This window comes from Nerophis ophidion, linkage group LG01 (genome assembly GCF_033978795.1).
Source record: "Nerophis ophidion isolate RoL-2023_Sa linkage group LG01, RoL_Noph_v1.0, whole genome shotgun sequence".
Lineage (NCBI taxonomy): Eukaryota > Metazoa > Chordata > Actinopteri > Syngnathiformes > Syngnathidae > Nerophis > Nerophis ophidion.
The window spans coordinates 76,033,031-76,050,995 of record NC_084611.1 but is presented as its reverse complement, the minus strand read 5'-3'; the positions used below and the strand labels follow the sequence as shown (position 1 = coordinate 76,050,995).

General features: G+C 39.1%; 1 protein-coding gene across 2 annotated transcripts in view; it reads right to left on the bottom strand.

The window, feature by feature from the left end:
- pkn1a (protein kinase N1a) overlaps positions 1-17,965 on the bottom strand; it is a 99,375-nt gene that overhangs the window by 17,184 nt on the left and 64,226 nt on the right. For both annotated transcript variants that reach the window (XM_061911638.1, XM_061911637.1), the window contains exons 3-8: positions 17,505-17,610; positions 15,498-15,646; positions 9,401-9,521; positions 3,978-4,123; positions 2,694-2,907; positions 2,426-2,620 (exon numbers count right to left, since the gene is read on the bottom strand). In XM_061911638.1, coding sequence (XP_061767622.1) covers positions 2,426-2,620; positions 2,694-2,907; positions 3,978-4,123; positions 9,401-9,521; positions 15,498-15,646; positions 17,505-17,610 — 931 coding nt within the window. The remainder of the gene's footprint in view (positions 1-2,425; positions 2,621-2,693; positions 2,908-3,977; positions 4,124-9,400; positions 9,522-15,497; positions 15,647-17,504; positions 17,611-17,965) is intronic.

Here is a 17,965-nt window from a genome sequence, read left to right as displayed (position 1 = left end):
TGTGTATGCGTGTGCGCATATGGCAGCCTCGAAAATATGGCTTTACCGCAGGTCGTGTTCTATTCTTACATATTTGGTTTAGTACAAATGATTGTTGTTACGTCGGCGAAAAAGAAAAGCGTTGTGTGTATTTGTGTATGCGTGTCTACGCATGTGTGCAGGTGCATCCTTATAGCGGCGTAATGGCAATTACTCTCGAAAAAATATGGCTTTAGCGCAGGTCGTACAGTATTCTTACATGTTTGGTAAACTTCCTTCTTGAATTTGGTATGAAATTGATATTGAGACTAATAGTCACTGCGAGACAGCACACAGTTGTAATAAATAATATTAAAAAATAACTGTACTTAGTGTAGTGATTTAAATATCAAAAATTGATTTTGATGCCTATTTAATTATATATATAAATACACATACTTCTGCACTGTATGCATATATGCATTGTGTGTATAATATATAGAAAAAAATATACACACACACACACACACACACACACACACACAAACACACACACACACACACATACAATACAGGCCAAAAGTTTGGACACACCTTCTCATTTCAATGTTCCTTTTTTTTTTTTTTTGTCATGAAAAAGGGACGTTTTTGTCATGAAAAAGGGAGGTTTTTGTGGTTGGTGCACTAATTGTAAGTGTATATTGTGTTTTTTAAGTTGATTTAATAAAAAATTAAAAATACAAAAATTTTTTTTAAATAAAAATGAATAAAAAAATATTCTGCGGCCCGGTACCAATCGGCCCTGTGGTTGGGGACCACTGGTTTACAGAATTCATCCATGGAACTTTTGTCATTGTTACAGAGTTCCGGTCTGACTGGTTTTCACTGGGCATATTTACAGTGTTGTGTGTTGTTGCGCTGAGAAGCCACAAATGTCTAAATACTGCTCGATTGCTGATAAGAAAGTCTGAATGTCATTAAAACAATTGGCTCCATCGACTCCCGTCCTATACGCAACAATATTTATTTATTACAAAAATGCGGAAGTGATTTTTGGACGCGAAAATTAATGTTTAACAACGCAAATTCCCGCATTTTGGTGGACATTTCGCATGTTTGTAAATAAGTGTCTCTGTGCACTGTATAGTACCATATTTTTCGGAGTATAAGTCGCACCTGCCGAAAATGCATAATAAAGAAGGAAAAAAAACATATGTAAGTCGCACTGGAGTATTAGTTGCATTTTTGGGGGAAATTTATTTGACAAAACCCAACACCAAGAATAGACATTTGAAAAGCAATTTAAAGTAAATAATGAATAGTGAACAACAGGCTGAATAAGTGTACGTTATATGACGCAAAAATAACCAACTGAGAACGTGCCTGGTATGTTAACATAACATAGTATGGTAAGAGTCATTCAAATAACTATAACATATAGAACATGCTATACATTTACCAAACAATCTGTCACTCCTATTTGCTAAATCTGATTACATCTTATACGTCTAGTCTCTTACGTGAATGAGCTAAATAATATTATTTGATATTTTACAGTAATGTGTTATTAATTTCACACATAAGTCGCTCCTGAGTAGAAGTCGCACCCCTGGCCAAACTATGAAAAAAAACTGCGACTTATAGTCCGAAACATCCTCATTTACATTAAATAAGGCAGTTCGCACCACTCTTCAATTGCACACGCAGTCCTAGTAGAGCCCACGCAACACTGCCACTAATAAGACACACTATTTTATAGATTGCACAGGCTGTTTAGCGTGTGGTGTTTGGAACTTAATAATCAGGCAATAAATGAACAAAGTAACGGCGGGGGGGTAAAAAAAAAAGTGTTGCGCAACATCTGATATGAGAACACTGACAACCTAAAGAAAGGATTTCCTGCCTAACAACCATACACAGGAAGAGAAAATTGCCCTGCAGAAATGATCTTGCTGTGGTATGCAGTCAAATCTACAACTAGTCTTTTGACAATGTGAGATTACAAGCTAGCATGGCTTAATCATTAGGTAATGTGTTTCCCAACCTACAACGCGCTCATATAACCCATATGGCCAAAAATCTAATGGCACATCACCAAACAACAAATGTGGATACACAATTAATTACAAACCTTTTGCCATCTGTTGCACAATCATTTCAATGTTCTGCATGTCACTATACACCACTGGCATACATAGATGAACAGATACGTATTCTATATTCAAAAATATAGAATCATTTTCAGCCCAATTAAGGCAGCACACCTACTTATCTTGCAGCACATTACATGAATCAGTGTGCTAATGGACAGCTATAGTATGCACATTGTGATGAACAGATACGTATTCTATATTCAAAAATATAGAATCATTTTCAGCCCAATTAAGGCAGCACACCTACTTATCTTGCAGCACATTACATGAATCAGTGTGCTAATGGACAGCTATAGTATGCACATTGTACTTACAGGAGAGCTCCTCTGTCTTGCTCGGCGTCTTCCCGCTGACTGAGCCACTTCGGCTGTACAGACCCTTGCTGCCCCTCATGAACGAGCGCGTGTCGCCAGGGCTGTAGCAGGGCAGCAGGACAGCATTTCCTTTATTGCGTCCTGGCACCACCTCCAACAACCCCACGCAGCCCAAAATCTGTACCTGTAGGGTACCTTATGACACAGTCCAAGCACATATTGAAGTAAATATGCCAAGGTCAAGATGTTTGCCTAGTGTCACATATACCAGTGAGAGGCGAAGGCTTGTTGAGAGTGCTGTACTGGTTGTGGACGTAGGGGGCGCCGTGGCGGGAGCTGAAGGCTGGCGAAGAAGCCAGCATCATCTCCTCTTTGATGACATTGGCCTTCGGGTGGTCCTCTGGCAGCTCAGCCAGGCGCTGGTCCAGGGAGTCCCTAAGTAGGTCCAACCGCTGAGAGGCCTCACTCAGCCGAGACTGTGCCTGCACCAAACAGAAACGTAAGGCAAATTTATAATTGATGTTAAAAGCTTTTTGTGACATTGCAGTCAGAGCGAGACACTGTAACAACAATAGAGAGCGAGCATCTCCCATGCTTTACTCTGAGCCACAATGAAGGAGGGAAAAAAACAGGTGTCAGCAGTATAGTGGAGACTGTTATTTTTATGCAGTAAACAATATAAGCTAATTTTAGCATATGTGCCTGTTTTTGTCAATGTATCTATTTACATACCTGCTCAACCAATGAGTGACTAGCAGAAATGTCTGTGAGTAGGGATGGGTACGAAATCCGGGACTTTTTTGGCACCGACCGAATACCGCCGGTCCTATCCAACGGTGCCATTTTTCAGTGCCTGGTTTGGGCGTGACTTCACTTGCCACTTGGCAGTCACTCCAGCAGCACAGGGAGCGGATTCAACCAAACTACCACCTGGTAGTGTTGCAAGTTTCAATGGAAATAAAGAAATTGACTCAAAAAAACGCCTCAACGTAAGTTAAGTAAGACTCCACTTTTCCACAAATGCGCTAGCCTGCGGCCTATATATATTGGCTTTGCTATTGACGTGCTACTGATTAGCATTAATGATTTTAACTTTTTAATTTCAACACCTTGATATGTGTTCATGAAAACTACAACTAAGTTGCATGTTACAATCAAACATCTGGTGTGTAATTAGGACAACACTTGCGGTATTAACACTTTGTAGGGCGCAGCAGGAGACAGCAAAGACTGAAATGACCAACACACCATAAACCAAACCATAGAGTATACACTACTTCCATTTAACGTCTTAGACTTGCAACTGCAATTGCCACATAGTGTCATACCTGCAAATGTGATGATGAAACAATTTATAACAACTGGAAAAGTTATAAGCAGCTCATGTTTAAATGTTGCAATAAAAAATGATATTTTATTATCAAAAACAATATGTGTGACACACACCAAAGTACCGCAAATTGGCACCGTTGAGTATTGGAATCGATTTCCAGGTTCCGGTTCAAATGTGAATGGTACCCATCCCAATCGGTAAGTGACTGTCCCATCTCACCTCAGAAAGAGCTTTTTTATCCTGGACCTTGGTGGCCCCCAGAAGCCGAATCACATTTTTGGCACCTTCAGCGACAGCGTGTTCCACCCTGTAGTGGTGCCTCAGCTCCTCAATGCGCAGCTCCACCCCACACAGGTCGTGGTTACCTGCAGTGACATCACAGAAGAATAGTTCTCACCTGTGGAAATTTTTTCAAAAAGTTGTAACAGAGTTCCTATATCAAAAAGGGGAAAAAACGTAGAAAAAGTGGCTGCTTTGCTGAACGTGTCGCTCTACTCCAGTGGAACAAAAATCCCATCGCAGCCATCAAATACATACTTACATATGCACAAATAAGTCCAACATTGTATTTCATGGCATTTATGCCTAATTTTGGGACCTAACCGGACGTAAATAAATGATGTGCCTTCATACTTTTGTTCCTTCGACTATAGAAGGACGTGTGCGGGACCAAAGGTTTAAAAGCCCACTTGGGTGATGTTGAATTATTTAAAGGGGATGGATGGACCTATGATTAATTTTGTCTTTTCAAACTTATACATTTTGTTACAATGTTGGATCCATCCATCCATTTTCTACCGCTTGTCCCTTACAGGGTCACGGGGGGTGTTCGAGCCTATCCCAGCTACTCTAGTTAAAGAATGTCAAAGCATCAAATCATAAGGTTTACACAACTTGCTCGCAGTTTTGGTTGGTTGCGGGATTTTGCAACTGGCTATGGCGTGACGTCACCGTAAGGTGGAATCAATTACTTAGACCATGGGGGTCCAAAGTGTGGCCTGTAGGCCATTGGCAGCCCAAAGCTCAAGATTTGTTGCCCTGCAGCCTATTGGCTAAAAAAAATCTTAAAAATAAAAATAAAAAAGTTTAAAAAAAATAGAAAAAAGATATATTGTAATATAAAGTATAAAAATGTGTCCTTTACCAACTATTAATGAGTTTTGTCCATTTGTTAGCTTTTTTTTTTTTATTTTTTTTTTTACAAAATAAAAAAGCTATAAAAATGGCCGCCACATACTTTGACTTTTCAGTATATGGCCCTTGGTGGAAAAAGTTTGTACTCCCCTTATTTAGACATTAAGCTCTCAGCCAGAGGGGGATTGGTTTTAGCTCCGTCCTCTCTGCTCAGGAATATGAGAAAACACAAAAATAAGGTAAGATAAAGTATTATTTTCATATAATGGCGGCATGGGCATAATAAATCCAACATGCTACATACAGTGACAAAAATGCTGCTAAAAGCAACTTTTTATCTGCAGCTCAATGAATTGGTGAGTGTGCAGGTGTAACCAATGTTGTGACCGGGTGAATCAATATAATGTTTAAGAAGTTTATTTCGAACGTGTCTGGAAAAAAAAAATAGTGGTGACAACTTTGAGATACATATTGAAACAAAGTACTTTTTCAAAAGATTAATCATGATACTTCAGGAGAGGGGAGGGTGTATTTTAATTCTCCAGAATTGAACGTGTTGCAGACAAACTAAAAAAACAGGTTGTAAAAGTGATTGTGGAGCAAAATTTAGAAAAAACAAAAACAAAAGCATGTCTAATACATACATCTACAACACAAGGACATTTTTGAAATTTACAGTCAATTAAAATCATCATTGGACCTCTTTAAAAGTTTTTCATCATGAGAGTGCATCGCATTAACTTAAGGTCTGCAATAAAGATTGATGATGATGATGATGATGATGACATTCAGCTACGGTATATTTTTTAAGATATCTGATTGCATATAGTCTAAACCTTTAAAATACTCTGATATCAGTGCAGCTGGTAATAAATGAACGCTAGCCATATTAAATGTTTGCCCCAAACAAAACTCAAGAGGTTAACATGTGAGAAAGCAACATAACAAGGGGAATATCATTCAAAAGACCAATGAGTGAGTTCCTACTTTAAACAGAGGTATTTAAAACAGTTTGTAAGTGCACATTACATTTGTTTACATACACAGTATGTAAATAAATCTGTAGTACAAAAGTCTTTATCACACATACACAGGGTTCATCCTCAGAGGAGGACGTGGGAAGAAACAACTGCAACTGAGTGGTCCACTTAATTGTGACATCTCAAACTGGCCCACACGCTCAGTGGAGCAGATAAGGGACGAGGGGAGGAGTACGATGAAGAGGATAAGATATACGAGGAATTAGTTATACATAACTCGAAACATTACCAATAGACAAAATCCGATTGGTGAAAAGAAACAAGAGCAAAATAATCTAAGAGTAAATAAATATATATTGAATTTGTGAGATGTGCATTATAGAAGGAGAAAACGAGAGTAGAAGTAGAAGTAGCTTAGGGATGCTTTTATCTCCTAATAAGGTGTTCTGCCTGGAGCTTGACCCCTCCAGGGGGTGTGGTGCCTGGAGACCATCTGTGTACATTAGACACACAACCCCTTCTCTGTGTGTGTGGTTTAAATGAGCCAGAATAACTTAAGACTGGCTATGCGGGAGCACAAGAAGCAAAGTGCAGATGAAAAATGGTAGTGCTGACGTCAATTGAACAAGGCTCATAGTTGTGGAAAAATAAATCCCATTAAACGAGAAAATCTAATATCATTGTTGGAATACAATGCTTGCTGAAGGCGTGACCCTAGGATGCAAAGCCAGAAAAGCAGTGTGCAGGTAAAAGAGTTGGCTTACTACAGCACAAGAAGAATAACATCTCTATTATTGCAATGGTAATACCCAATAGTCTGTATTCACCTGACGACACGTTCGGCTCATATGTGAGACTCGAAGTGGTGGTCCAGTGAGCATCTGTTGTCATAGCGTTCTGGCATTTTAGCCTTTTTCAAAGAAAGATGCACAATATTTGCATTGTTTTAGGCTGTTAGAACAGTTTAAAATGCGAAAAGGATAACAGTTTCTTCAGTTCCTTGACAGGTAATCAAAAAGGGCGAAATGTCAGGATTTTACAAAAGACGACGAGAAAAGGGAGAACATTGAGTCGAAAAAAGGCATGAGTTCGCAGTTATAGGTTTGTTTGATATATTTTTAATGTATAGTATTTCCCATTAAAGTATGATCTTGATATTATTTGTATTTTATCATGTTTCAGAGTTCTTAAAACACAAGTTTTCTACGGGTGATTTGTAAACCTCTAACTCAGAGATCTGTATAAATGTGAGCAAAACCTAAAAGAGTTAAGCTTTTACCATAGGCAGCAATCATAAATGAAGCTTTCAGCACATACACAATGTTGAGATCTATGGTAATATTCTGATAAAGAAGATGAAAAACACATGTACTTGTAAACGGTGCATGCAACAACAATAAGGCAACAAACATTTTGAATTAGATTTAGATTGTACACATCAGGTCGGGAAAAGCCTTATCACAGCAGGCCCGGCCGACCTGTCTGAAAAGTCTGTAAATGTATTGGTCTTGTATGATGTCTTTTTGCTATTTTTTGTCCGTGATGGCTAGTGTTTATTGTTTAAATGTACGGTCAGTGAAAATGAATTTCCCCACACGGACCGACACATCTAAATCCAAGGCAAAAAACATAGCTGTAGATGCGAAGTTAAATCATGAAATGCAACCTTACCCGAGCAAAAATAATGTATTATTTATCCAGGAGAGTCTTGATACCAATTTCCTTTACGCAGCTACACACAAAGAAGTTGTAGACCTCCATGCCTTTTCATGTTTTCATCTGTTTTGCCATTTAGATGATGTCTGGAACACCAGATAGTTTGACATGTCTGGAAAAGCGACTGACGGATAATCCTTGAGATCACCCGACACATTTCTTTTTGATAATAAGAATAAATGATCAAAAAAAGGGATAGTAGGGACAAATTCCATTGCATAGTTAGATTTTTTGCTTGTATCTGCTTTTATTGGTAAGATCCAGGCCCAATGCGTATTAAGATAGTTCGCACTCTGTGAACTATCAGTAGCCATATTGGTTTGGTGGCCCTCCAATATTTTCACTTCGTTCAAATGTCACGTGCCTGAACACAACCTACTGTATTAGCTTCTGTAGTGTTCTACTTATATTATAGATATATTTTATAAGCATTAGCATCAGTGCTAACGTTGCGATTAAGAGTGTATTTATCTGTAGGATGACAGCGAGTAAAGTAGAGTTCCCCTATCACCACATAGATAGATAGATAGACAGACAGACAGACAGACAAACAGACAGACAGATAGATATAGATAGATAGATAGATAGATAGATAGATAGATAGATGGATGGATAGATAGTACTTTATTGATTCCTGAAGGAACTCCAGCAGCAGTGTACAGAGTTGAGATCAAATTAAAAAGTAAAAAGTAAATAATGGGGGTGTAAATGGAAACCAAATACAATAATATTACAATAAGAATAAAAATAAAAAGCAACAATGGGAATACAAATATAACAGTAAAATAAGAATATAACAAGAGAAACTAGGCAGTAGTGACAATGTTATGAAAAAGTATTGACTAGAGATGTAGCCGACTTCCACAGCGCAAGCAGAAAAAAAGAAAAGAAAAAAAAAAGATTAAATGATTAAAAATAGAAACTCAGTTTTTTTGTAAAAACTTTTTTTAAAATCTCATATCTTATGTAAATGAAATAGGGGTGATTATTGTTTTGAAAAATAATAAATAAAATACATTTTGTTTTAATTTGACGTCCCATTGGGTCAAAGTTGGGCTCTCCCGATCAAAATGATTTGTGGAAATGCAAACTGGTCTGTGGGCTAAGAAAGGTCGGGGACCATTTTGCAACTGTAAAGGAAGCCTTCGAGCAGAATAACACTTTCCAAAGCAGGCAAAAAAGTCCTAGTTACAATGTAAAATGTGGACAAAAAACTATTTTGGGCAGTTTGGGAAAGATCCTTATTCCGGTGCACAAAGCACTGCATACTGTAATTATTTGGGTTTGCAAGAACATGACCTCATCTCCAACAGTTATTGGATGAACTAGACCAGAGATCCAAAATCCGTCATGTCTGATCATTCCTACAGACATGTGCCGAAATCTTGAGAAAGAGTGCAAAGTATTTTCACTTTCAACAAATGGGATGGTTATGGTACAGACCCTCTTTTGTTGTCTGACTGAATGTTTAAGATCTTTTGTCCATATCACAGATTTTTTTATGATCATTCTCTCAGCTCACACCCGTCCTCTTGCTACATTTAAACCCTCTAATTAATTGATTCATTGTGTCTCATCAGGGACAGTGATTGTCCGATTGTCCACAGCACTTAGTGCCAGATAAAAAGTCAGTCACTTACCCTGAAATGGCATTGATTGCTACGCCAGGCAACAGATGTGATAGGGCAACATTTTGTACACAGCAACACATTCTGCATTAAATCCACAAGAGGATCTTTTTTGCCTCCCACCCCAACCTTTCATTAAGAAACAAACTATCTATGAAAAAAATATTAGGAAGCTTGCACCTACCCTGTGTGTCATCATTGTGCTCAGTGGCCTGTACAGCTTTGCGGATTTGCATGCGAATGATGTCTATTTTGGTTTTACTGTCCTGAAGCATCTGTTGGGCGGTCTGCAGCATTTTTTTGTCCTGATTAAAAAGATAAACAGAAAGGTCAAATAGTATGAAATGCTTGTGAAACATAGTACAGACGGATCCAGGGTAAAAAAATATTGGTGAGGTTGTGAGTAATCAAGCAATGAGAGGATAGGTTCTAAACACTCTCATTACTATTCAAGCATTTGAGTCAGCAGATTGCATTGTCATGAACCATGAAGGTCAGCTCTAGTATCAGTCAGCTAGGAGAAGTGTGCGCGCGCGCGTGTGTGTGTGTGCGTGCGTGTGTGTGTGTGTTTGTGTGTGTGTGTGTGTGCGTGTGCGTGTGCGTGTGTGTGTGTGTGTGTGTGTGTATGACAAGTCCCTCTTAGACATCTCAGTGGCAATGGCAATCCTGCAGCATGGATAAATGAACAACATTATTCATGGTTCGAGCATACACTGCCTTGCAAATTTGCAATATTTCTTTTCTCTGCTTTAAATAGTATATCATGTGTTTTTTATGGTAATCTAAAGGGGAACTGCACTTTTTGGAACTATGCCTCGCATTCACATTTCCTATGTAAAAAAAAGCACATATATCTTTCTTTTTTTCTGCAGTATAAGTTGTAAAGTACGGCAAGTACAAGGTGGCTAACAAAGCAGCTAATGGGGGTACACTATTTCACCCATAAAGCTCTCTAAAACACCTAAAACCCGCCAACAATACTCCATTTACATCTCGTGACTTGAATATTAACCAAGTATTAGCGATATTGTTATTATAACCGCTAACGCACAAAAACTTTTTTAGCAGCGCTGTGATCAGAGAGAGCCATGAATTGATTAACGTGGACCCCGACTTAAACAAGTTGAAAAACTTATTCGGGTGTTACCATTTAGTGGTCAATTGTACGGAATATGTACTGAACTGTGCAATCTACTAATAAAAGTATCAATCAATCAATCAAAGCTAACAAGTTTATGCTGCTGTATTGACATATTGAACCGGTGAGCTGCTGCATAGCCTCTGAGTTGGTGAAATTGATTTCTAAATTATAAATCATGCCTTCTGCTCATTTGAGGAGGAGAACAGTGATGCAGCTATAAATATAGAAGAAGGTGCTGCCCCACAAATCAATCAACTTTCCAGCAGGAAGATGCTTTGACAAGATGTGATGTTTTGCACGTTTTTAATTAGTAGGGATGGGTACCGAACCTGTGTTCCATTATTACACAGGTTCCAAAGTAAAAAGTAATACTTGGAACCACAACAAAAGAAAATTAGCCATAGGTGCTCATTTTGGTGCTAATTTAATGCAGACTCATCTACCTGCAGCAAGTGTCGCATAATAGCAATGGTACAATCAGTCTGATGCTCTTTTTTTACATTTATTGTCAACCTTAACACGCCAACAGCAGTCACCAGTTCCAAAACAGCACACACATTTTTTGCAACGCTCACCACAACAACAATACAACTCTTTCTTATCATATCAGATCCATTCACGAACAGCGGAAATCGTAACATTAAGATTATAACACAAGCAAGTCGTTTTTTTGCACAATGGTTTAGGTGAATTGTTGTGGATTTAAATTCTTATTGTTGAATTTATTACTTAGTTATTTAATTTATTTAATTTGCCTATTTAAATTACTAGTCTGTTACAAACTTGTTTGTCACAAAATCCCCTACTGGGATATGAACATTTCATTTCACAGTTATCGTGACCAAAATTATCACGGTTATCATCACTATTGCTCTATTGTCTAATGAGTTCAAAAAGTACACTCACTAAAATCTCTTGACCAAGATATTTTTTTCAAATAACGAAAAAAAAAAAAAACCCTGTAAGAAAACCCCCTATTTTTCACTTATTGTGTTGTTTCTTTTGCTTCACTGATGGTGTTTTAGTCTTAGTTTTTTTTCTGATTTAAAAACTAAGCTTTAATTGTTTTAAAAGTTGGTTTGAACTGTAGCACTTCATGGTTTATTTAAATGAAAAGTGCATAACAAATATTATCTATCTAACTTCCAGCAGGCGTTGTGGCGTCCTACTTTGTTCAGCGGTCTTTGAATACACTGTAGGAACACCTCTGTCTTGTATTACTTTGAGTATAGGTTGATCACGCTGTTCTAAGAGAGCACAGCTAATAGGTTCAATGTGCACAATTGAATAGCTTAGTTGCTCAGAGAGTAATGGTAAATGGGTTATACTTGTATAGCGCTTTTCTACCTTCAAGATACTCAGTAATGTATTTATGAGTTTAGATTGGGTTATGTCACTTCTTAATGGGGAAAGACATTCATGTCTCTTGTTTTCATGTCAGCATTTAAGCTAGCGAGCTAAGTGACTCCATGATGATATCAAAGTGCAATTATCAATCACGGTTTTTCGATCATTTTCATTCAAAGGCCGACTGAAACCCACAACTATATATGTTTATATATCAATGATGAAATATTAACATTGCAACACATGCCAATACGGCCGGTTTAGTTTACTGAATTACAATTGAAAATTTCCCGCGGAGTTTCCTGTTGAAAACGTCGTGGAATGATGACGCGTGTTTGTGACGTTATTGGTTGGAGGGGACATATTAGCCCAGCACCACTTACGGCTAAAAGTCATCTCTTTTCATCGCGTTATTACACAGTATTTTGGACATCTGTGTTGCTGAATCTTTTGAAATTTGTTCAATTGATAATGGAGACGTCAAATAAGAATGCTGTTGGTGGAAAGCAGCTGCCTTTAGCACCGAAACACAGCCGGTGTTTGTTGCGAAGCTTTAACACAGAGCGGTCAAGCGAACATGTTTCTCTACGTCAACTAGCAAGTTTTTGGATGGGAAAATTGTGATATTAAGTCGGCTCTAACCGGAGACTTAAGTGGATTACGCGACCTCATCCTGCAGCTCAAAAAGGCAGCTGTGGTCTTGGCTCCTCGGCTTTTCTCAGAGACACGGGCGTTCACCGCAGCCAATCGACTTTCAGGTATGACTTTATAATCTCACTAAAATACTATTAACACAATAAGCAGATAAGGGATTTTCCAGAATTATCCTGGTAAATGTGTCTAATTACATCTGAAACTCTCCCACTGCCGCCGCCTGGAGCAGTCGCCTTTTTTTTTTTTTTAGTGCTTCACTCTAACTTTCCTCATTCACAAATCTTTCATCCTCGCTCAAATTAATGGGGAAATCGTCGCTTTCTCGGTCCGAATTGCTCTTACTGCTGGTGGCTCACATTATAAACAATGTGAGGATGTGAGGAGCCCTACAACCCATGACGTCACGCGCACATCGTCTGCTACTTCCGGTACAGGCAAGGCTTTTTTATTAGCGACCAAAAGTTGCAAACTTTATCGTGGATTTTCTCTACTAAATCCTTTCAGCAAAAATATGGCGAAAAGTATGACACATAGAATGGACCTGCTATCCCCGTTTAATTAAGAAAATCTCATTTCAGTAGGCCTTTAAAATGGTAACACCAACCAATGGGAGTTTTACCGCAGTTACCATAAAACCGTTTGTCATTACATCCCCTTTGCTTACAAATAAAAGTCCTAAAGGAAAAGCTGCACTTTTTAAATTGCCAATCATTCACAATCTTTATGCGAGACAAGAAGGCACATGTCTTTTTATGTTTTCTAGATAGCTGCCCTGGACTGGCAGTTCTCCACCAACAATGCAGGTAATGGGGATTTACCTGTTCCGCTTATAAAGCCCACTAAAAAAAAGATCGAAAAAGCACCACATCGCTCGATTTACATGCCGAGACCTGAATAAAAACCAAGGTAAAGTGTAGACAAATTGTTACTGCAGGAGCGAACACAGAGGAACTACTTTTCTGGGACAGTGAAGCAGCACCCTGTTCAAAGCACGTCAGGCCACAAGTTTGGAAAACGTTTTCATTAATTTGAAAAAGTGAATGCTTAGTTAGAAATCAGGCCTCGCACGTGTATAGTAGAAGGCTGTGGGCCTGACTGAAGCGGCGGGGATACTGGCGCTCAACTTAGACTGGACAACATCATTAAAAAGACTCAACAGGATGATTGGTGGATCTAAGAATTTAACAACTCAATGGGGAGAGCAAGTCTCTAGCTGAAAGATACAACCATCCTATTAGTCGGCATCTCAGTGAGAGCATACGTTGTGATTTTTTTGTTATGTTTTTATTTTGTTGATGAAATGTTTCGCAGTTAGCACTTTTGCTACCTAATGGCTTAATGTTTCACTACAGCGTGACCTGCAAAGCACCCAGTTTCTTAAAGTTGTAGCTCATCCTCAACAAGACAGGTTTTGATCATCATTTGTTCCAAAGTTGTAGTCTTTGTCACAGAAAGCCCTTTTACACAGCAATAACTTTTATAGAAACTTTCCCATTTGCCCGAGTATATTAAGTTCCCCCTGCGTTTCCACCAAAAGCTTGGATTTAGTTCTTCTGGAACACCCACATTTATTCTTTTTTTATTATTATTTACGGCTGAAATGGAATCGCCTGACCCTCATGAATTCATCATTTACCGAAGATGACTTTCTGACTGTTGGATATTGCAGACAAAAGTCTGACTTTTATTTAAAGGCATCAATGTAGAAATAAACTAAACCACTCCTCCATAAGTAATCAGCCTGCTGCCTGATTTGTATAAACTACCTTGAACTGTGAAATGCGGTGGAAACACAAACCACACACTTCTACAGGAAACTCTAGTTCCAGGAACATAAAGTTCCTGAAATTTTGAAAGAAAAAGGCCCATTGTCTGCCATGACTAGTGTTGCAATCACAGAACGTACTCTCTATCATGTTGTTGTTGCTAACGTAACTTGCGTTAGTTACTATGCACTAAACGCATCCAGTAAAGAAGTTGTGAAAATGCTTAAAATGACCAAAATAATGTAAGTTTGACATGTTTAATAAAGTGCCTGCTCCTCTAGAATGTATATAAAATGTTGTTGGGTGCTCTTTTTAGAGGGCTTTATAGGCGGAATAGGTGAATCCTCATTACCTGCATTGTTAGTCACTTTGTGCTAAAATCACAGAATACCATATTTCCTTGAATTGCCGCAGGGCATATAGTATGCGCCTGCCTTGAATTACTGCCGGGTCAAACTCGCTTCGCAAAATAATTAGCGCATGCTTAGTATTACCGCCTGGTCAAACTCGTGACGTCACGAGTGACACTTCCCCTGTCATCATTTTCAAAATGGAGGAGGCTGATTTCAATACCGGTAATTTGCGATCACATAAAGGGAAGAAGATTAAGAGCTATTCAGTAGGATTTAAGGTCCAAGCTTACATCACACTCAAATTTTAACTGCATGCCTTTGGTAAGTGCCGGACTGAGAATAGGTTTTAAAATAATTAGCCTATGCTTACTTTTACCGCATGCCTTTGGTAAGCGCAGGAGTGAGAAGAGGTTTTAAATTAATTAGCGCCCCGACGGCAATTCAAGGAAATACGGTATGTGTGTGTCTTTTCCCTTTAAGCACCAGCACCGATTTGGCACAGGTAAGGGTCAAAATGTAAACAATGCCCATCCATAATTGTAATTACAACACTATGGGCCTGATTTACTAAGATTTGACGTCAGTGTAGCGCAAGCACTGGTCCTGCAGCTTTATGTGGAACTGTCAGTTAGCACGTCCTCCTGACACATGCTAAATAAAACGCTAAACAATGCAGCAAAAGAAATCACATTGCGCGTGCTAAATAATTATATTTGCATTTTCTCCTCCCGGTATTGTGGGCGTTTTGATGACTCGCATATATTTTGCATATTAATGTAGACAACAATGCAAAATGGATTGCACGCCTTATTCTTCTCACTTAACGGACGCAATTCACTTTGCACACGTTTAGTAGATTTTTTGCGTGTGCTATCAAGTTTGCACGTGTTTTAGTACATACAAACCTTTAGTAAATCAGGCCCTACTGTATGTGTGTAATTGCATTTTTTGGACTTTCATTGGGGTTAATTTTTCGCCATTCGCATGGGATTTTGGTCTGAATTCATTGCAGAGTGATACCTTGGTGGAACCATTGGCATAGATGGGGATCATGTTCTCAACTCCTTGTTTGACTTTGACCTCGATGTTGAGCTGCCTCTCCAGGGCAGCGATGCGCTCCTTGTGTGCAGACGTTCGACTCTCCGCCCCGGGAGACTGAGGACATTCATCTGTAAGAAGAGATTAGGTTTAGGTGACAACAAATGGACAATAATACCAGAAGAAAAAAGGAATGTACACCACAGAAGTCAGCTGAATTCAGTTTTTATGCGAGTATACTTATCACTGCTCATTTGTGAAATACTATGAGCCAAATGGTCTCTATCAATTTAAGCTCTACTCTATTATAGCTGTAATAGTAAATGGGTTATACTTGAATAGCGCATTTTTACCTTTTTAAGGAACTCAAAGCGCTTTGACACTATTTCCACATTTACCCATTCACACACACATTCACACACTGATGGCAGGAGGTGCCATGCAAGACGCTAACCAGGGACCATCAGAAGCAATAGTGAAGTGTCTTCGTTGTGTCTCAAGGACACAATGGATTTGACGAGGTTGGGAGAAGGTGGGGCTTGAACCACGAACCCTCAGGTTGCTGGTACAGCCACTCTCCTAACTGCGCCACACCGCCGACGTTATTGTAGCTGTACAATAAGACATTTTAACAACTGTGGCTCGTAAAAACAACACCTTTACAAAAATAACATGTTAAAGGCCTATTGAAATGTAATTTTCTTATTCAAACGGGGATAGCAGGTCCATTCTATGTGTCATACTTGATCATTTCGCGATATTGCCATATTTTTGCTGAAAGGATTTAGTAGAGAACATCGATGATAAGGTTTGCAACTTTTGGTCGCTAATAAAAAAGCCTTGCCTGTACTGGAAGTAGCAGACGATATGCGCGTGACTTCACGTGTTGTGGAGCTCCATACATCTGAACATTGTTTACAATCATGGCCACCAGCAGCGAGAGCGATTCGGACCGAGAAAGCAACGATTTACCCATTATTTTGAGCGAGGATGAAAGATTCGTGGATGAGGAAAGTGAGAGTGAAGGACTAGGAAAAAACAACACCTACAGCTTTCTTCTTTGATGTCTCCATTGTTCATTGAACATAAGATAACATAACAAAAGATTACCCACACAGAAGTCCAGAATACTGTGGAATTTTGCGATGAAAACAGACGATTAATAGCTCGCCACAATGCTGGAACAAAATGTCCTTTACAATCCGTAACGTCACGCGTCATCATACCGAGACGTTTTCAGCAGGATATTTCGGCGCGAAATTTAAAATTGCAATTTAGTAAACTAACCCGTATTGGCATGTGTTGCAATGTTAAGATTTCATCATTGATATATAAAGTATCAGACTGCGTGGTCGGTAGTAGTGGGTTTCAGGAGGCCTTTAAAGGGGCGTTCATGTGTGCTTTGACAAAGACTGTGTTAATAACCAACAAAAAACCTGGTAATCCGTCACTAACCCGTTGTTAAACCATGAGAACAGCAAAGACCCAACTAAAAAATGTAACTTGTTTAATTTTAAGTGGCGGTCTTGTCGGTTTGAAATGGAAAGTAATAAAAATGCCTTTCATTGAGTGAAGAACAGCAATTTCTGTATTTACATCGCAAGATCCGTGATAATACCGTGTTAACAACGTCATAATCTGCTAGTCACATCTTCGGTTCAGACCTTCAAAACGTGAAACTATCACGAACCGTAGGTGGAAGTGTTAAAAACGGACGCATTGGGGGCTCAATAAGGAGCAACACGGAGGCCCTCAGGTTGATGTGCAGTAGAGGGTGGAAGACTCCAACACCTTTCGGGGGGATCTGTGGTTTTACCACGGCAATCTGCGTTGGCGCCGTGTTGAAAACATGTTGAGAAAGGTCTTCCACCACCTATTGTACACAGTTTAATGGCATCTCTCAAATAGCCATCTAAACTGGCAATGTGTGGACGGACCTTAAGAATACCAGAAAATCGCAGCATCAGTGCAGAAACACATGTTACCTACCTTTATTATCATCTCCTCCCTTCACCACAATGTGAGCGTCCAGTTCCTGCAGCTGAGCATGAAGGTTATCCAGCTTGCGATTGGAGCACCGTAACTGGCTGTCCACCTGTGGAATGCAACCAAAAGAGTGGGGATTTATTTGTGTTCTCAAGAAAGAGAAACTATTCTACAACTCATGTGTGAGAGAATGTAAACACAGAGTATCTGCAATGGGCAATGAGGTTAGAGTCTTTACAAGAGTTTTTCGGTGGGGTTTTGTGGGATCACTCTTGGCTGTCAGTGTGTGTTCTATCAACCTAAAGGTGTTTGATGTGGTTGAGGTAACGGCTCTGTGTCAAGCTCTTCTAAAGATGTCCAATAATGCAAAACCAACATTTCTTACCTTTTGGTAACTGTTTTTGCGCTTTTGGGTTTCCCGTAAGTCCCGAAAAATTTAAATCAAACCAAGAAGGCTGAGCGGA